The 20,905-nt window shown below is 49.3% G+C and overlaps 1 protein-coding gene across 2 annotated transcripts in view; it reads left to right on the forward strand.

The window, feature by feature from the left end:
- Nucleotides 1–20,905, forward strand: part of ITGA9 (integrin subunit alpha 9) — a 311,106-nt gene that overhangs the window by 275,875 nt on the left and 14,326 nt on the right. Inside the window, exons 24-27 of one of the 2 annotated variants that reach the window (XM_037148216.2) lie at nt 2,743–2,868; nt 4,272–4,391; nt 7,966–8,067; nt 18,900–19,019. In XM_037148216.2, coding sequence (XP_037004111.2) covers nt 2,743–2,868; nt 4,272–4,391; nt 7,966–8,067; nt 18,900–19,019 — 468 coding nt within the window. The remainder of the gene's footprint in view (nt 1–2,742; nt 2,869–4,271; nt 4,392–7,965; nt 8,068–18,899; nt 19,020–20,905) is intronic. The other variant, XM_037148217.2, reaches the window with a different exon arrangement.

Genomic DNA, 20,905 nt, shown 5'->3' on the forward strand with positions numbered 1-20,905 from the left:
ATCTACTTATATTTAACCTAATCAGGTAGTTGCACACAGTCTCCAGTCGCCCCTTCTCTGTGCTTTCACTTTCCACGGCTTCAGCTACCCTGGTCAACCGTGGTCCAAAACTACTAAGTGGAAAACTTCAGGAATAAAGAGCTCGTACGTTTGAAACCGCACACCGTTCTGCATAGCGTGATAAAATCTTGGGCCATGCAGCTCCCTCCCACCCAGGACATGTGTCTTCCCTTCGTCTAGCATGTCCCCACTGTGTGTCCCCTGCCTGTTAGTCACTATCAGCCATCTGGGTCACCAGATCGACTGTCCTGATATTGAAGGGCTTGTGCTCAACTCAGCCTCCTTTAACAGTCACCCCAAAGCGTAAGAGTGGTTCGTGTTGTGGGCAGTTCGGACAAGCCAGAGAGAAGCCGTGAAGTGCTTCCTTTAGTGAAAAGGTGGGTATTGTCTGCAGGAAAAAACACAGTATAAGTAGGATTCGTACCATCCGCAGCTTCGGGCATCTGCTGGGGATCCTGCAACATGTCCCCCTCGCATAGAGAGGGACTACCACACTTAAAACGATGTAAGAATCATATATTAATTTAGATCCCTCCTCCCATTCACACATTTCACAAAATGATGTTACGCGAATGTACACCTTTCCAGATCAATGTACGTTGTTACTAAACCACTTTTTAGTCAACAGTTTCCCAGAGCATATCACCTTCAATGCATCCCATTTATTTGAAATGCAGAACGTTTTGAATCCACATTTAATGCTGAAACTTTATTGAAAGACACAAATTGCCCATTTGTACAACATGGCAGCAGTTGTATTATTTGTTTGCTAGGGAATCACTCAACAGCCTTCACTACATAAGCATCCGACATTTTGCTGTCTGAACTGACCTAAAATATCACAACTTACAACAGTTGCGCCCTGGGAATGATCACCAAACACGTGTTAAATCTAATCGCCTCCTTCCCATTCATTCTCTTTAGTGACCTCAAAAAGCATCCAAACCAGCGTACTGAGACCGTTTCAGTCTGCGGTGTCTTCCCAGATTTTGTGGTTCTAACAAAGTAATTGAGAGAAGACCGAATTATGAGATACTTTTAAGGAATAATAAGTCATAAACTATGAGAGATTTATAAAGGCAACACTTTTCTAATAGATCAATAATAATTTGAGGAAATATATCCTCATTTGAGGAAATGAAGGCAACACTTTTTTCTAATAAAGCAATAATAATAATTTGATGAAGTATATCATCATCTTGTTTATTTTCAGGCATATACTACATAGGAAATCTCGACATATATATTCAGAGCAAAGATAAAGTGAGATTAATTTAGCAAATTTGGGGGGTCTTGTTTTATAGTTCATTTTCTAGGGGTTTTTTATTGTTGTTCAAGTACAGTTGTCTCCATTTTCCCCCCATCACGCCCACCGTCCCCAACTCCGGCCCTCGATCCCACCCCCCTTTGGCTTTGTCCCTGTGTCCTTTACACACATTCCTGGCAACCCTTCCCCCTTCCCTCCCCACTCTTCCCTCCCCTCTGGTTTCCGTCAGTTCTTAATTTCTGTAGTTCGTTATTAAAAGGTGAACATTGTTAGCTTAAGTTAGAAGTCTCTTTATGTAAAAATTTTTAACTAAACCCACCATGAATGAGAAGTCGAATTTTCTTTTCAACAAATTCAAACTATACACTGGATCTTAGTCAAGGACGATAGGAGGGTTTAAGCAGATGCTTCCAGTTAGAAATGGAATCGTAAATATAATCCTAAGTTGCAGATCACTAATGATTAATTTTGAGACTTGACCTTAAGTTGTACCTAAGTCTGGAGCTTCAACCAGTGCCATATAATACATAAAGAGGACCTTGTTTGTTTAACAATTCCTCAATGGAGGCATTAAGAATATGTTTTAAAGAAATCAACATGCACAACTCTACACCATTATTTTTGGCGTCTTTGATGTTAACGGTGCTGTAACTCTCAGCACCATTGCCGTCGCAGTCAGAAGCGAGATCAGGTCACCCACCGAGCGCTCCCTGGGCGTGTCATCTCCTGCATGGCTGCCCCACCTTTTTTCTTTCTTTCTCTTTTTTTTTGGGGGGGGGGAGGACAGAACCCTGGTTTTAAATGAGAGTGAAGCTCCAGCTGGAGCAGAGATGGGCCTAGAGCAAGCCTGTGGGATGCCTCTTCTCCCCAGGAGACTACGGGGGCGGGGGGGGGACCGCACTCTGGGGGTTCCGTGGAACACAGTTTGAAAACCTCTGATGGTGGACCTTGCATAAAGGTTAGGTGTCAGAGGACCTGTTTCCAAAACCTGCGTTTTGGACTCAGTGATGGTTGGCAGGTGACTTAACCCAAGTCTCGTTTTCCTCTCCCAGAGAAAGAGCAGGGAGGCTTCTCTCAGACAGTTGTGAGATGCTTTTAAATGCTCTTTGGAAACTGTGAAGCGTGGGTTGGTTTTGTTCCCGAAGTGTTACCATGTCCAGACACATCTCCTTTGCATGTTGCGTGCCATCTCCTCTCAATTACTTAGGGACCGAGGATCCACGTTTTCTGTTGTTCGGCCCTGTTGGTGCTCCTGCTTCTGCCTTTCAGCTTTGCAGCCATTATTGTCCACTGGAGAATGAACAAGTGGGAAAGTCGACCTTGGGCTTGGCCACTACCACCTATACGGTGTGAGGTTCTATGCTCACTATCCATTCTCAGGTGGACCACTCTGACAGATTTCTTTCCACTTTCAGGTAAGCCAAGAGAAGGGAAACTGTTCCTTCCAGAAGAACCCGACCCCCTGCATCATCCCTCAAGAACAAGAAAATATCTTCCATACTATATTTGCCTTTTTCACCAAGTCTGGAAGAAAAGTCTTGGTAAGAATTGGATTGGGCTCGCCGGTGGGGTCCCCACAGGTGGCCCTCCCTAGGAAGGCAAGTCTGAGATGAGAGGCCAGTTTTCTGTTTGGCGTTTCTTATTTCCCAAGTCTGGTTTTAATCAGTTGGCTTAGAAAGTCACAAGGACTGTGGTCAGTTCCTCTTTTTCAGCCTGAGGTTTCAATCGAAGTGTTAAATTGACATTTGAAGTTCCATTGCCTGGCAAAGAGGAAACCTTTGCAACCCACTGAGCTCAAAGTAGTAAAACATCTCTCCAATGAACGGGAGTCTAATTGACAGGGATGCTTCTGGTACAGCCACTTTGGAAAACTGCTGGGCAGTATCTATTCAAACTAAAGATATTTGTACCCTGTGACCCAGGAATTCCACTCCCCGGTATGTCCCCATGAGAAATGAGTACTTGTGTCCACCAAAAGATAGGAACAAGAATCACAGTCATTATAGCCAAAGGCTGGGAACAATTCAAATATCCATCTGTTGTTATAAACAATTGTGGGGTAGCCATACACTGGAACTGCTACACAGGACCACACGGATAAATTTCCTAGACATAACATTTGGATGGCAGAGCTAGAGACAAAAGGATACATATTATACTACAATATTTCACTTACATGAAGTTCAGAAACAGCGAAACAGTCCATGGCAATGGAGGCCAGGATAGTGGTTACTTCTGGAGGAATATCAACAGGAGGGGACATGGAAGAGCCCACTTAGGTACTGGACATGTTCTACATCTTCATCTGAGTTGAACACATGTGAGAACATATCAAGATGGCCTCTTCAGATTTAATGTTTTCTGTATGTAGGTTATATCCCAACTTATTTATTTATTTTAGAGAGAAGCATCAATTTGTTGTTCCACTTATTTATGCATCCATTGGTTGATTCTTGAATGTGCCCTGACTGGGGATTGAACCCTCAACCTTAACATGTGGGGATGATGTTCTAACCAGCTGAGCTACCTGGTCGGGGCTACCCCATTTATTTTAAGTGCAGTTACTGGAGGTGGAATCATGACTACTTACTCCTCTACCCTGCCCTACCTGAAGAGTGGGCAGAGATTACACAATGTAAGAAAGACATCTTGTGTTCAGAACTCATGAGCAAAATGCTTTCAGTGTAGGTAGATGTGCTGCTTTTTAAAAATAATTATTTCTCCTTGCAAAATCCAGTTGCTTGACTAGAAGGCATGTTCTGCTGCCCACTGGGCGGGAAATCCCTCCACTGCCCTCTGGTGGTGAGAAGGAATGATCGCAGTTCCCAGGCCTGGAGTTGTCTTAGGTCTCCAGAATAGAAGCCCACGGAGCCTTCAGCTCCATAAATGGCTGTGCATCTTTGTTCTTAAAACCACTTGTCCATTCTCTGATTTTTCTTCTCAGGACTGTGAAAAACCAGGAATCTCTTGCCTAACAATGCACTGTAACCTGAGTGCACTTGCTAAAGAAGAAAGTCGTACCGTCGACATTTACATGCTGCTGAACACAGAAATATTAAAGAAGGTAAGTCCTGAGCAACTGCACCCTCAAGGTTTGTTTAAAAGCATGTGACTTGGTTTCTCATGAAACGCTGCCTGCCCCTTTTTAAAACCTTTCTTGGCCAGTGCCACTGGGAATTCCGCTGGAGGAAGCCAGGGGAAAGTGTGAGACCCTCGCGGTTCCGAGTTTGGTGCAGGGTGTGATCCGAGTGTGATCGGCAACAGCAGCCGTTAGAACGGCCGCCCCGCACCTGCTGAGTCGGCCCCTGCCTTTCCCCAGCTGTCCAGTTTGCAGTTTTCTCCAGCGTCAGCGTCACCTGGAGACCTTGTTAACACGCAGGTGCCTGGGGGTGGAGTCTGAGACTCTGGGTTGCTGACAAGTTCCCCAGTGATGCCAGTACTGCTGGTCTGGGAACCATGTTTTAGACGAGGGGTTGGCAAACCTTTTCTGTCCAAACGAACAGTGTGAACGTCACAGACGTGGTGCCCTGTGTCTGGCCTCTGCTCCACTCTGCCATTGTGTTGTGAGGCGGTCACTGGCCAGGCTCTGATACACGGGGGCAGCTTTGTTCCCACGGGACTTTTACAAAAGCAGGCCGAGGGCCGGGCTGGACCCGTGGCTCGTAGTTGGTAACCCCTTGTTTAGGTGACACCTTGTTTCAGACAAGTCCAACTTTTGAACCTCAGGTCGCCGCGCTATTGTGAGTGTATCAAAAGTGGGTCATTAAAAAGAAAAAAAGACCTCAGCCAGTGAATCGATGGCCCTTAAGAAAATCATACAAATCCACTGTGATTTATTTCTGCAGAAGAGCTGCTGAGTATGAAAGGCCACGTCCAACGAGATGCTTTCAAAATAATCCCGTGTGAAGATAAAGCTAAATATGCATGTTAGCCACAGAGATTCTATTTATTTTCCTTCGGAAAAACTAAACGTGTCAGTTCGTGTCAGCCTGTCAGTGTGGGAGTGACTATCCTTAGCAAAGTCACTCCGGTGTCATTTTCTAAACTAGGCACGGCCGTCGTGTGCCGACCTGAGAAGTCACGGGCACTGGGGAAGGCGGGGTGCCCTCCCCACTTTCCATGGAGAGACGAGCTCAGTCCCGCTTTCTCTGGATTCCTTGGGAGGGAAATGGGTTTGGGGCACAGTGGGCTCACACAGCAGAGCTTCCCTGTTGTCCCTGTCCCTTGAAAAAGGACAGTGTCGTGACAGGACCAGGCATGAGTTAGAGCACCACTGACCGCCCTACGGTTCCAGAAGGCAGTCTGGAAGCCTCGCGTCAGAGGAGCGTGCTCCTGGCGGGGGTCCCTGGGTAGCTGAGGGACTGAGATTGTGTGGGCTCACTCAGCCTGCTGTTCTTGACGAGTGGCGGACTTATTCCCCACTCTGGTGACAGATTTATTCCCCACTGTCGACCCAGCCCTGGTGTTGGTGCCAATGGTGGGAAACCACTCCGATTTCCTCTTCACCCTGAACCCTGACGGCTGCTTGATTCACTCACAAAGCCTCACGCCCTCCTGGTGCACAGCTCGGTGGCCTGACCTTCCGCGTCTCCCTCTCTCTCAGGCATCAGTGGCAACAACATGTCCCACTCACTGCTGTCCCTGTGGGCCATCCCGTCTGGTCAGCACCCAGGAGAACAGAGAGCCATGGGGTGTCTTACGTGGGTGTTAGAAGGTCATTCTCCCCAAAAGTGCCTTTTCAGCAGAAATTTCAGCTGACCGGGGAGGTCAGGTGGGGCCCCAGGTGCCCCCGGAGCTTGAAATACCAAATGCTGGTCCCCTGAAGCCAGCCCTGACCTCCCTTGGGGGCTGGGGCAGGAGGCGGCTCCGAGAGCCCTCCCGCCTCCCCGAGGACATGGAGTGGCGCCAGCCTTGCGGTTTGACTGACCCGCCAGCGTGTTTATTTTCCTCTGACCTCAGGGTCCGGCCCTGGACAAGGGAATTTGTGGTCTGATTGTTTTGACCTTAACAAGTTTTCATTTGAAATGTAGGATCTGATTTTTTTAATTGTCAGAGGATTTAGATTTCTTTGAAAGCGGCGGTCTGCCGCCACCAAGGCCTGTGCTGTGGCAGGTTCCTCATCTGCTTGGCCTTGAACTTTAACTATTAGCATCATTATTATGGTTATTATTATTGTCATGATTAATACCTGAGATGATCATTGTCATCACCCTAGAGTGAAAACACAGTATGTCCTGACACATAAAACCACACATTAACTGGAGCAGTACCTTGGAGAGACAGTCTTCCCAGGGCATTTAAAAGATTTTTGTAACTGGTTGTTTTTTTTTAAGATTTTATTTATTTATTTTTAGAGAGAGGGGAAGAGAGGGAGAAGGAGAGGAAGAGAAATACCATGTGTAGGAGACATGTTGATCGGTTGCCTCTTACACACCCCCACTAGAGACCTGGCCTGCAACCCAGGCACACGCCCTGACTGGGACTCCAACCAGCAACCTCCCAGTTCACAGGATGGGTACCCAGTCCACTGAGGCCACACCGGTCAGGGCATAACACCCAGGTGAAGTACACAAAGTGGCATCCTGTGCATCCTCCCAGGAAGGTCTTGCTGATTTCCTTGTCAGTGACTCACAGAGGGCCCCTCGGAACCATTTCCTATAAAGAGAGTTCTCCACTCTTCATTGTTGGTGGCAGATTTAACCAGAAGTGGGTGGGCGCTGGCGTCTGCTGTGCGCCTCCTTGCGTGCAGGCGAGCTGGGTAGACGTGGGCGGGCACACTACAAGACGCTTTGGTGGCAGAGCCCCAGCTCCCCACCGCCACAGGGGGATGCCGAATGCTCCAGCTGTCGGTCCTCTGTTTCCACGACCGAAGCCAGGCTGCCTCTCCGCTCCGTGGTTCACCCGTACCACTGGCCCGAGGTTCTGGCCCTTTCCTAGACCATGTTTTGCCAGCCCCTGTCTTTTTCCAGATTCCTTCTCCACCCTGGCCTTGGAGCCTGGATCAGTGGCTTTAACTGTGAGCACACACTAAGGCTTCTGACCGAACCTGGCTGGTGGGCTCTTCCTGAGTCTTGGAGGTGCCCACACCGAATTTATAAGCCAGATGCCTCCTGCTTTCTCATGTCTCCATCGGGTAGCCCCTGTCCATGTGACATGGCCTTGAACCCAAAACACCTTGATGTAAGAGCCAGGAAAGAGTTAAAAGTAACTCATGGGAAGGGTTCGAAGGTTGTGGTCAGGGTAGGGAGACGTTTGAGAGTGTCAGTCAAATGCCTTCTGTGGAATGCCAGGCCTGGCTTTGTGTTACACAATTAAACAGCTTTATTTATTCTCAGCTCCTTGTGACTGTGTCAGTATCAGTGTCCCAATGTCTGGCTCTCTCCACTCGGAAACCACAGCACACACGCTGGCATGTGTTGGTGATTAGCACACGCCATAGTTTCCCAGCACCCACCGTGATAGGAACGAATTCCCCAGATAGAGACCGGAGCTCTCCATTGAGGTGGGTGCCTGGGATGGGGAGGTCACTACCTCGGCGATACACTTTTTGTCTGGTCCCCGTGGAATCTTGGCATCTCCATTCCGCCTGGTACCCAGCCACTGTCATCTCACGGTGAGTTGTGTCGCTTGCTCCACAGGACAGCTCGTCGGTCATCCAGTTCATGACCCGCGCCAAGGTGAAGGTGGACCCCGCCCTCAGGGTGGTGGAGATAGCCAGTGGGAACCCAGAGGAGATGACGGTGAGCTGGCCACCCCTGGGACAGCCCTTCTCAGAGGGGAGGGAATCTGGGCGGCTTGGTGATGGCATTTGAGGGTAAAGATGGTTTCTGAGGCGAGATGCCAGCTTTGTGGGAGGCCTGCCTCGGCTTCCAGACGCCCATGGGGAGCTTCTGCGGTCTGCTCGTGTTGTGATAGCATCGTTCCCGAGGATGCTGTCGTGATCTGAAAGCTCCCTGCTAGGACCAGCCAAAGGAAAAATGGTCTGGGAGGACCCTTGACAGGCCTTGGATTTCCACCCCGAAGCCAAGGCTATTTTTATCTTCCTCAGACCTTTTCCTGAAACCTCATCTGCCTTTCCAGTGAAATTGCTTCATGGGCAAACACTCCATGGATAAAAACAAGCTGTGTGACTAAGTTAAAGGGGTCGCATCCAAATTGCCAAGTCCTAGAACCTTCTCTCTCGTTCTCTACCCACCGTCCGGTTTCCATGGAACCAAATGCAATTGGCATACAGACCTCAGAGGTGTGGGAAGTTGTGGCGGCCGGGAGACTTAGCTGCAGCGAGGCTGGAGGAAAAGAGTGACCTCGGAATTCTACTGCCTTTTACTGGGGTGGGGAGGGAAAGCTCATCCTTTGACACCCCCCCAACACACACACACACACACACACACACACACTCAGGCCCTAGGCAAGTGGAAAGGGGAGACAGCAGCCTGTGACTGGCTTTGCCAACGAGCTGTAGCGGAGGCTGCCTTTTTGCCTCTCCTTCCCTGGAGTTTGCCTCATCTCAGGGGAGACATCGCCTTCTCTTGGAAGAGTCAGTGGTGCTCTGATAAATTCCCAGAAGGGATAGTTTGTGACGGTTATTGACTTACAACAAAGATTGTGAATTTATTTTCTGATGGCCATGGAGGCCCCACGTATGGAAATGTTAGGATGGGTTTGGACCAAAGCTCACTCTTACAAGACCCTGGTTGGGAAGGTTCATGTGGAAAATAAGTCTCCGGGGACACCAGTGAGATCTCAGTCCTGCTCCGGTTGGCGGTGAGCAGGGGACATGTCGTCAGCTGGGGCGGAATGAACACCATGTGAACCTGTGAAAGGGTGAGGACCTCAAAGCTGCAGCAAAACCTGGCCCTTCCAGACTCAGTGCGGGACGGACGGTCAGACGTACAGCTTTCCTCCTCTGGTCACACTGCCAGTCATTTGACTCATAGAAACTGAAGGGATGAAGTGGAAGAATGCTGGAATCCTCCGTTACCCATGGCCAGTCTTCCTGGCAGGTCAGATGTTTCAAGCTGGCTTTGGCCTTTTGTGGCCATTTCACTGCCAATTCAGACCTTCACCTGACCTGACACTGGAACTCGTTGTCATAGTTCTAGTTGGAAGGTTCTAGAGAAACACATGCCCAGCATGAGAGGTATGGTGTGTTCTGGTAGACTACGGCATTCCCAGTCAAGACCTAATGGAAGTAATCAACAAGTTTCCTATGGGTGGAATCCCTTGTGTAGATTTATTTTAAGATTTATTTATTTATTAATTTCTAGACAGAGGGGAAGGGAGGGAGAAAGAAACGGAGAGATACATCAGTGTGTGGTTGCCTCTCATGCGCCCCCTACTGGGGACCTGGCCCACAATCCAGGCATGTGCCCTGACTCGGAATCGAACTGGCAACCCTTTGGTTTGCAGGCCAGCACTCAAGTCACTGAGCCATACCAGCCAGGGCCCCTTGTGTAGATTTTTAAAAATCTATCGTGGAGAACATGGTCTTTGATTTAAGACGCTGAGCTGTGTGTGGGATCCAGGAAGGCATTACCGGACTCCCTGTTGTTGGGCTGAGTCAGCTGTACACCACCAAAATGCCACTTCCATTATTACGGTTCCATTCGGAGCACTGTGGTAATATTTTCCTTATCAAGAGTTCTTTAGAAGCAGCTCTCAGTTCCACTGATTTTTGTCAGTACTCCCAAGAAAAAAGTGACACCCATCATAACCCTACAATGCTCCCTTCTCCCTCCTTTCCCTGACTCTGCCTGTTTTAATCCATGAGCTCAGATGAAGTTCTACAATCTGTTCTCAAGTTTTCTGGCAGAAAAAACAAAAAAGAAAATCTTTTCTGAGAAGGAAGATTTGCCTTTTTAGAACAAACACGTTCTTTCCTGTGTGATTCTTCCGAACGCCTGGCTCTTAGTCAATCGTGCCTCCGGGGGGAAACTTCCATAGAGGGGTAGCCACCAAATTTAAACCGGGCAAAATGGCACAGGATTTTAGATTAGGCACCACCGTTTTACGGCCTTGGAAAGAACAGGAAGTGTACTTCCAGCCGGTATGAGCAGGGTGGGGGCAAGAAGAGGAAAATAGACTTTTAACCACGTCAAGTCTACATGGCAGTCAACTGTAAGGGAAATGAAGTAATTTTCCTGGGACTCCTTGTGTCTTTCATTTTTAGGCCACAGAATGAGTAGAGCTTTGCAGAGCACTTAGGTGAATGCCTACAGATAGGTCTTGAAGGCATTTGCCTGGTGTGTTAGTGAATAATCTTGGGGTTCTTCCTAGGTGGGGCGTGAGCATGGATCTGAGACCAGCCACACCAGCCTTGCTTAGCTTGGTGTAGATCCGCACCTGACAATTCCAGCCTTGTTCCTTTTCAGGGGGAATTGCCAATGGCTGAGGTTAGAAACGTCCCCAGGGCAAACCAAGATCTGTGGAATCGGCTCGGCCACCGCCAGCCACCACCAGCCACCACCCCACACTTGCTCCTCAGGCCGCAGGAGCAGCTCATATGAATTACAGGGCAAATTCGTGTTCCTGATGTTTTAAAATAGCAGAATATGTGAGAAACCCAGAAACCCATGGATAAAGGAGTCATTGCCACGTGCAGTTTGTGCACCAGGCTGAGGTTTTGGGTGCAAGCAGGGACAGGGCTTTGTCCCTTTGGGGGGCTGGCCCTGTCTCCTTTCGGCAGGACCAGGTGGATGAGAAGGGTATCTGGTGGGTCTCAGGGTTACCCAGGACTCTGGACAACCCGACTGGGGGATATGAGCGGTGTCAAGGACTCTGAGCACCAGGACCACGGGCTCAGTGAGGCCTGGAGGAGCCTGGGTCAGCGCTCTGGAGGCAGGCGTCCCTGGATTCTCGGAGCTTCTTGCTCCGGAAACGGGCAGGACCCTCTCCCTGCCTGAGGTTGGGTCCCGGCCGCTGGGGCACCAGGAAGCCAGGGAGAGCAGCTCACAGCATCTTTGGCTTTCGCAGCATAGCCGCACCCGCACCCTAGGACTCACACAGAGGGTTCCCCAGCACTAGAAGCAGGTTCAGGACCAGGCTGCTCAAAAGTGGCAACTGTCCTTCCCACGTGCTTCTCTAATACCGAGGGTCAGTGTTTGGCCAGCCCACCTCCCGGCTCTCCTCAGAGCTCCCATGTGAGCTCAAGTCCTCGTTCGACCATTCAAACCGCCGATTAGTACTGACTTTCTGGTTGAGGAGCATTGCTGCTTTCTGCTTTGTTTTGCTGTAAGAAATGATGTGCATGAATGAGCACTGCCTCCCTGCTGATTTCAGGGGGTGGGAACCTCCCTCACCCGTGACTCCCCTGCAGCTACTCAGCCCGTGGGGAGGCACGGAGCCATGTGGGATGAGAGGGCATGGACCAGTGCAAAGCCCCCAGCATGGAATAGAACTATGGGAGTCACCTGCTTTGGATGGGGGTCAAGGAACGTTTCTCCAAGGAAACTGAGACCTAGAGAACGAGAGGGAAGTGGCTTGCCCATCAGGGGGAAGTGTCCCCATGGCGGTGTGGGGAGAGCTATAAGAAGACACAAACAGCTTGCCGTATTCGAGGCTGACAGACCAGTGTGGCAGACACCTGGGGAGCAGTGGAGACATCCAGGGTGGGCGACATAGGCAGGGCCCATGCCCTGTAACTCAAGGGGGCAGTAACACGGGGCAGCCATTGAATGCTTCTGGTTTGAGCGGGGAATGGCACGTTCCAATGTATAGTCTTTAAATGTCACAGGCTCCTGTGTGGACAGTGGATTGTCAGGGCAAAAGGTAGAAATAAGGAAGCAAATCAGAAGGTTTTGACTCTCACCTGGCAGGAGATGATGGTGGCAGAGAAGATAGAAATGAACAGGTAGATATATGTGAGAGAAGATGTGATCATTTGTACAAGGCACATGCAGGGAATATCTGTCCTAAAGGGTTAGGAGATATCAAACCACATCTTGATGCCCAGCCCCTCGCCTGGTACACCTACTGTTCAGTTCCTAGGGGCTCTCACCACACAGAGATGGCGAGGACAGGATGGGCCATTTCATGTGATTATCTCCTGTCACTCTATGTCACCCTATGTCACCCTTGTGAACCCGGCATTGCTCCTCCCATTTTCTCTTGGGGAAACTGAGTCTCTAGGACACGAGGAGACTGCCAGCCTGAGGTGCCACATCTAGCCAGTGGGAGAGCCAGGACTGGCCACCAGGTCTACCCACTTGTGAGCCCCGAGTCTTCCCTAATCCTCCATTCCTCCGACCTGTGCCGCCCCATCACCCCGCGCCCACATGCAGCATGGATACCATTCCGAGCAGGAGGTAGGAGTCACAGTCCCGGGTGGTAAACAGCTGGGCCTTTGTCATAGGAGTGACCCTTGGCTCTGGTAGCTTTAGAAGCACATGGTGTTCAGACTTAGATGTCTGTTGATTCTGGAACCCTTCCCTTCGTGGCCAGGTCCCTAAGCAGACACAACCTACTCATCAAGAGGAGAATCAGGGCTCCTGCAGAGCCCTGAATGACTTGAGGTAAACGAGCTGCATCCTCCTCCTCCCTTTGAAGAGAGGTTCTGAGGACTCTCGGGGGGAACGGACATAAACCCTCCGCACAGTGTCTGGCACATAGTAAGTTCTCAACAAATGTGACCCATTATATACAACAAAGGAACTGGCACTAGCCCATTTTATTCCTGTGCAAATTCTAGCAGAGCAAGGAATTTCTGGAAGCCTGCACCTGGCGGGCATGGGCGTGGTTGACGTCTCTGTTTATCACAGCCCGGGCTCACAACGTTGATCTTGCCAAAGGCACAGTTTATGTTCTGTTCACTGATGTCATCTCCTGAAGCCTCCCTGCTCCCCCGAACTGATGGTGCTTTCTGGAGGCGATGTTCCGAGAGCAACTTATGACAGGGTTTGGCTGAGAACGTCTCCCAGCCCCCATACCCCTCCCCTACACCCCCACAGCATAATGGGTATAATAAGAAGCAGGTGAAAATGTCCTTTCATTGTCCCAGATGCTCTCCTCTTTCTACTTTTCATTTTATACAAAGCCCTTCCCCCCCGTGAGACGTGGGGACTGTTGACTACAGAGAGCAGCTTGCCGTTGCAATCAACCTTTGCCGGTTGGAGCTCCCCTGGCCTCCCCTGGGTGGTGTTGACTGAACGGTCCTCCCCAGCACTGGAAGCCCTTGGTCTGGCTTGGGCCAGGTGTACCCCCCTGTGGTCAAGCCCTCAGCCCTTATGGAGACCTGAGCATTTCCAGCTGTGACATTAGGCACATTTGCAATGGTCAGAATGTGGAAGCTTCCAGAAACACAGAAGTGAATCAAGCACTGTGGTTTAGGTTCGCCAGCTGCCTCAGACTGGAAGTTGGCTCCCGGTCATTTCCTGATGCCAGCTTGCCAACTTTGGGTGCCTTCCACTTCACAGCCACAGGCATGATGCCCAGTGTCTGGGCCCCGCCATCACCCCCGGCTGGTGTCTGTCCTCCTCAAAGGCTCTGTTGAGGCAGATCCCCACGCTCCTCATTCTCTCGTTTTAGGAGTTGGCACCCAACACCTAAGCCCTCCAGCTGCAGACCGCAGGCATGCCACCTTCCACCCCACAGCTGGTCAGAACCTCTGCCTCCCACCACCCTCTAAAACCAGCACACAGGCACCCCCAAACTCAGTCTTTTTTCTCTCTTCATACCAGAAGCATGGGTCTCCCCTGGGGAAACCACTTCCCCTGCAACTCTCTCACTGAGGCTGTTTGTTCCTTGAACCCCCAGGTAACATTCTCCCTTCTCATTTTCTTGGCAACTTTGTCACTGCCCTGGTGAAAACCCTTCATTGGCTTCCCATTTCTCTTAAGACATATAGTTCTTTTTTAAAAAGATTTTATTAATTTATTTTTAGAGAGATGGGAAAGGAAGGAGAAAGAGGCAGAGAAACATCAATGTGAAAGAAACATCCATTGGTTGTTTCTCTCATGCACCCTGACCAGGGAGCGGGGACTGAACCCCCAACCCAGGCATGTGCCCTGACCAGGAATTGAACCAGAGACCCTTTGCTTTGCAGTACGACGCCCAGTCAACTGAGCTGCACCGATCAGGGATGCGTGTAGTTCTCAGTGCGTCTCCAGCCTTTCCTCTCTCTCCAGCCTCACCTTGACCATCTTCCTCTGGCTTCTGGTTCAATCCGTTTGCTCCAACCTCGCTGTCTACTGGCAGTGTCTTACCCCTGCCAAGCTCCCTTCTGCCACAGGGACTTTGCACATGCTGTCCCTTCTCCTTGAAATGATGTCCCCTCCCCTCTTTGACTATATAGTTAACTTCCGCTTATCCTCTAACTCTCGACTCAGGCAGTTCATCAAGGAACTCTTTCTGACTGCCATGCTCGTCTTAGTCTCTCTCTCATAACCCAGAACCTCTCCCCTGGGGCACTCTCCAGGGTTATAATTTTGCACTAATGTGTCTATTTGGCCAGCAGAAAGCTCCACGAGAGCATAGACTCCCCATTTCATTCATCAGGGAGCCCCCACAGTTCTTGGCAATAGTAGGTGCTGCATGTACATTTGTCAAATGGATGAGCAAACAAATGGGTAGACGGGTGGTGGATGGGCAGATGGATAAATGGGTGGCCAGGGCTCCCCCACAAAGAAATAACATTCACAGATATATTTTGGAAGTATAGAAAAGTACAGTCAGAGCCTGCAGCTTCAAATCCCATCTTCTCTTCTGTCGCAGACTGAATCATTTCCATGCCCCATCTCATGTTATGGTAGAAAACACTGACTTTCTTAATTTGTGCATTCATCATGAATCACATAATGAATCACTACCGTGGGTTAGATGGCAGGAGAGCAGGCATCGGGATCCTTGTTCTATAAGAATTCAATTTGCTGGAGCCTGTAGACAAGACGATACATCATTACCTTTCAGAGTGAGAAGGACTTAGAACTGGGGCCATGACCCGCTCACTGTGGTTTTAAAATAAAGTTCCCTTGAGGTGGTGCAGGGGCTGCTGGGGCTGGGGTGGAGATTGGGGGGACAGGCTTGGGACGGGGGCTAGCAGACAGAGCTCCGGCTGCCCTTCTTCACAGCCAGCGAACCCCCATTTTTCTGTGCCATGTACTGGGGTGCTGCAGTGGGTTTTCTCTGCTAAAAAGAGATTGGAAGTCGCCGTGTTTTTAAAGCTCAGAGAATGACTGATCCTGCTGAAAAGAGGAGAGTGGGCAGGCTTCTTGGGAGAGGAGGTGTTGGAGCAGTACATCTTTTTAATATTTCGAAGTTGGCTTTAAATGCTCAGTTAAAAAATGTTTTTTAAGTAGTAAAAAGTAGAAACGAGGAAAAAGCACCCATAATCCCAGAAAGCACCTTTGTACTTTTAAGTTTTCTACCATTTTCCTGCAAATTGATATCCTGGTTTTTACGCTTAACATGATAACGTTTATTGTTTTTCACATGTTATTACCATTTGGAAAAGCATTTAAAACTTGGCAATCGGGAAAAGAGATGACATCCTTCCAAAGGCACCTCAGGGCCTCCTCTGTCCCCTTCCGACTTAGTGTGGTCACAGACCAGCAGCGCCGGCACCACCAGGGCGCTCATTTGCACACTGAACCGCAGGCACCAACCCTGACTGGCAGATTCGGAATCTGCACGGTATCCAGGTGCCCCATGTGCTCCTTGTGTGCCCTAAAACTTGGGAACAGCGCTGCCTAATGTCCCAGGCCTGCCTGGTTCTCCGCGGCCCAGCTTCTGTGAAGTCACCTATCAACCCATGGGACACTGATGAGTTGTGCACGGTTTTTGCCAGAAAAGATGAAAACGATTTCTGTCTAGCAGAAAATGTCATTTATTGCCCTCCCGGGTACCAACCAGTTCTGCATCCAATGTCAGAATTGGGTTTTTTTCTGTGGTTGCACGTACATTCAGACCCTGCTTTGAACTGCCTTTACCATCCCTCTGATTCCCTCAATAATGAAGTAAGTCTTTGACGTGCATTTGCTGTATTTTTGTGTGAGAGTCATGTTTTAATTTTTTACAAAGCTTACTTTGACAGCCCGATTTATCACAAGCGTTTTATCCGCTCTGTGGCATTCCACTGTGTGATTGCTCATAACTTCTCCATCACCCTGTGGTTGGACATTTAGAATATTTCTACTCCTGCACCGATACAAATAATCATGCCGCGAACATCTTTGAATACGAAACTTTTTCTGTACTTTCTGTTTCTTTAGGGTAAATTTTTAAGTACAGAATTAATGCATCAAGGGTAAGAACATTTGGAAGATGAGCAATATTGGAGTCTGTCAAAGGGAAAGAGTGGAAGAGCCCTGAGGGTGACAAAAAGCCACGTCCCACGGGCAGGATGACTCTAATTGGCAGGAGAGTCACGAACACACATGCCGCAAGGGGCCGAAAAGGTAGGGAGGAGGCCAACTGTGCAGAGCCTGGTACCCTGAGTTATAATATATGTTCAGCACAAAAGGAAGCCATTGGTCGTGGAAGCCGAGAAGCAACCCGATGAGACTGTGTTTCGGAAAAGACAACTGTCTTTTGGAAAAGACAAGGCCCTTGGGGCTTTCCCCAAGGCCCCTGGAGCAGTGCTGGTGGGAGGAGACCAGACCCGGACTGGGGCAGTTAACTGGGGACGGGAACAAGAGGACGGATGGAGAGAAAAGATATTTGAGGACAGGTATGGGGGCTTGACCAGCATTGCCAGCTTATCATGGTGGAGACTAGAGCCGTCCGTCTTGTGTACCCCCTTGCTCCGTGCTGCAGTTCCTTCCTTTGGGTTTGCAGCTAAGATATGACTTCTTAGAACTGAAGGGTGCTCCGATCTTCACCCACAAATGAGTTTATTGGAGCCGTGATGTGCAAGAGCCCGCTCTGCCAAAGCATCCAGCATGCGTCCATGAAGCTGAGTGGCAGCACTAAAAATAATAAAAGATTAAGCACGCATTCCGGGGAAGTGACGGGGCATTCTTGTGGAATTTGCCAGACTAAACTGTAGTGGGATCTCACTGTGTCTGCCTCCACAAAACCAGGCCTCCAGTGTGGCTTTGCTGGGATGCCAATTTCTGACACCGAGGGGCAGTCAGTGGCCCTGAGAAGAAGCCACCAGGGTGACCCAAAGGGCTGGGCTTTGCCGCTGACCCCTCCAAGCTCACAGCCTGACTCAGTGCTTCATTGTCAACTCGGAGCTTCAGCAGATCAACCACATAACTGTACACCAGGATCTACCTTATTTCCCCTCTCAGACCCCCATTGCACAGAGGAGGAAACAGAGAGCAGTGCCTTGGTCACCTGAGGTCACACTTCTTGGCCAATAGTGTCTCACGGTTCACCTGTCCAAGACACCACGAGAGATTCTGAACACAGGAGATGATGCTACGTGGAGCTCTTTAGGGGAGAGAGCCCAAAGGCATGAATCTGACTTTGAAGGCAGGAGTCTCTCATCTGAACCAGACAGAAAGCAGTGGGCTTGTGATGACAGATCTCAGACCCCATTTCTGTCCCACCTTCCACTCCCAAGTGTTCCTCCTTTGGCACAGCCTACTGCCTGAAAATCATTCTCTGTAAAAGCCCCTAAGTGGGCAGGCTGGATAAATGAACTGGGTATCCACACAGGGGGATACTATTGAAACGCAGCAATGAGAATAGACAGGCCCCAACCTGGTCCAGTCTCCCAAACATGGTGTTGGATTCTGGTTACACTGAGGACAGAAGCAGGTGAAGCTAATCCAGGCTCTTAGAAGTCAAGGTAGCGTTGCCCTCGGTGGGAGTCGTGACTGCAGAGGAGGGTGAGGGGCCTCTCGGGGGCTGGTCACATGCAGTTTCTCAATCTCGGTACTAGTTCTGCAGGTGGGTTTAGCATCCAGTTTGTGAAAGTTCGGTGAGCTGTGCACGTAGATTAGGTGTACTTTTCTCTATGCATACTAAATGTCAATAAATAGTTTTTAAAATTAAAAAGTAGCCAACCATGGACAACCTCAAAAAAATCTCCTGCCCTGGCTGGGGGGCTAAGTTGGTCGGAGTGTCATCCCATATGCCAAAAGGCTGCGGATTCAGTCCCCAGTCGGGGTACATACGGGAGGCAACCAATCAGTGTTTCTCACATCAGTCCGTCTCTATCTCTTCCCCTTCCTCTCTTTCTAAAATCAGTAAATATATCCTCAGGTGAGGAATTGTTTTTTGTTTTAAATCTCCCTGCCAGCAGTGATGCTGCTAAATGCCAGGAGAAGCACCTCCACTGATCAAGGGTGAGCTCTGCCAGGTGCCATGCTCGGGATCTACCTGCATTATCCCCTTGAATTCTCTAGGGAGGTGCTGTTCTATCCCCTGCTTTGCAGATCAGAAAAATGAGGCTCAGAGAGGTAAGGGACCTTGCCCAAGGTCACACAGCTAGTGAACGTGTGTTGCCAGGAGGCCTCATTTCCACTCCCAGAGCAACCACTGTGCTTCGTAGGCAGTTTTCTTTCATTTGTCTCCAGGTGGGGAGGGATGGTTTCTGCTCTGATCCACCCCAAATGTCAAGTCCAGGCTGGGCTCTATCGGGCGGCACACTCTCAGTGGGAAACATTCTCACATTTGCTTTGCCTCCTAGGTGGTGTTCGAGGCCTTGCACAACCTGGAACCCCGTGGCTACGTTGTGGGCTGGATCATCGCCATCAGTTTGCTGGTGGGGATCCTCATCTTCCTGCTGCTGGCTGTGCTGCTCTGGAAGGTGAGTGTGGCCATCGCAGGTCCCCAGGAGGTCCCCACCTGTGGCTGCCTGGCCGTCCTGCGTCAACACGGCTAGAGCCTCCTGGAGAGGATTCCTGTTGGCACTTCCTTCCTGGTGCGGGTACAACAGAGGGACGGCAGTGCCCCCTTCAGGCAGCGAATGGAATCCTGGCTCCTTTTGAGGTCATTTACAACTAGGGATTGGACCACTTGAGAGAAAGAGTAAAAAGCTTACTCTCCTTTTTTCTTGCCTTCCCACCAGTCCTAAGGCAGGATGGTGGGAACCTAACTCCAGAACAGGAGCATGGGCAGTAACAGTTCAGGTGGTTTACCATTTACTCGGTGGGGGGTTGGGGGGAACAAGAGAAGGAAACTACAGAACAGCTCACGGTTCTTTCCCATGTGGAATAACAAAAGGATTTCTGCCCAGACGACTTGGTAACTGAGATGGGCTACAAGTCCCGGGTCCTGCCTGGGCAGCTGCATCCTAAGGCCTCCGACCCCACAGCGGTGCATCATGGGACCAGGAATACCTTCTCCCCCTTTGCGTCTTGCTTCCTGTCACTTCCTCAAGGAGAAAGGGGTGTCCTGGCTCCCAAGTCTAGGATGCTGTCACTGCCTCCCAGTCTCCTCTCAGAGGTCTGGAGTCCTTTTATGGGGTCGGCCAAAAAGTCTATGACTTGTTTTTCTGGAAACTAAAAGACACTTTTTCATTTTCACCAATAACTTTATTGACTTGGATATTTTAAGTATGTAGCCATCTCCCACTATTGGCTTCCAGTGAGTAGAGGCCAGGGTGCTGCTAAACATCTTCCACTACCTAAAGCAGCCCCACAGCAAAGAATTATTTGCCCAAAATGGCAATAGTACCAAGACTTCACAAGCCAGTTCTGACACATTCAACCCGTCACAGCACCTTCCCCACACACTGCACAAATCTTTTCTGCATTTCAGTTGCATTTTTCTTTCTTGAAACAGTAAAACATAACTTGCCAAAAGTTTGCAGATCTTCTTCCACTTCAGTGTTAAAATGGCTGCACAAAAATTCACCAATTTCGATAAGTTTTCTTAATGACCACTGACATGACAGCTGTCACAACACAGTCGAACAGAATTCTTTCGAATGACATCAAAGACAACTAAACACGGCTAGAGACATGGTATGGAAAAAACTGAACGAACTTTTTGACCAACCCAACACTTCAGAGCCTCTGTATCGGTCAGTAATGGTGTCCAGTCATCATCTGTTGAAGGGCTACCTCCCCCACTGGACAGCGATGTTCCTGCTGACTGGAGCCCATGTCTGTTCTTGTTCCCACGGTGTCCCAGCGCCCAGAACGGCTCCCAGAACCCAGTGTCCCAGCTTTCAGGCTCAGGTGGCAACGGCTTCTCACATTGTCATGAATAGGAGCTTTAAATCTAATTAGTTCCTTCGGGATTACAAAGTAATTTGTATTTATTGATAAAACATTGTAATGTATCAATAAGGGGAAAAGAGCTACGAAATGCTCAGGAGTCCACATCCCAGAAACAACCACAGTGAGCACAGTGTCATCTCTTCTTGACCTTTTTTTCTGCAAAACAGACATAGACCAGGCACTCTCCTGGCATTTTATTAGTTTCGAGTAGTATGTCAGCTTTTCCTGTAACATACTTGATATATTATCAGGTGTAGTACCTCTAAAATTAAAGCATTGTTTTACTTATTCATCTGAAAAAGTATAATAAATACATTTTTATCTAAGAAATCTAGAAACACAGAAAAGTGAGTGTTTTTCTTGTCCATTTTTCAGATTGACAGTTGGACTAATTGCTTTAAATTTAGAGATACTTGAAAAAGAGATACCTGAAAAGTGTCTGTGAGTTAAAGAAAAGCATGCTGAGCAC

This window comes from Artibeus jamaicensis, unplaced genomic scaffold (assembly GCF_021234435.1).
Source record: "Artibeus jamaicensis isolate MK-2021 breed Jamaican fruit bat unplaced genomic scaffold, CSHL_Jam_final contig_519, whole genome shotgun sequence".
In the NCBI taxonomy this organism is placed as follows: Eukaryota; Metazoa; Chordata; class Mammalia; order Chiroptera; family Phyllostomidae; genus Artibeus; species Artibeus jamaicensis.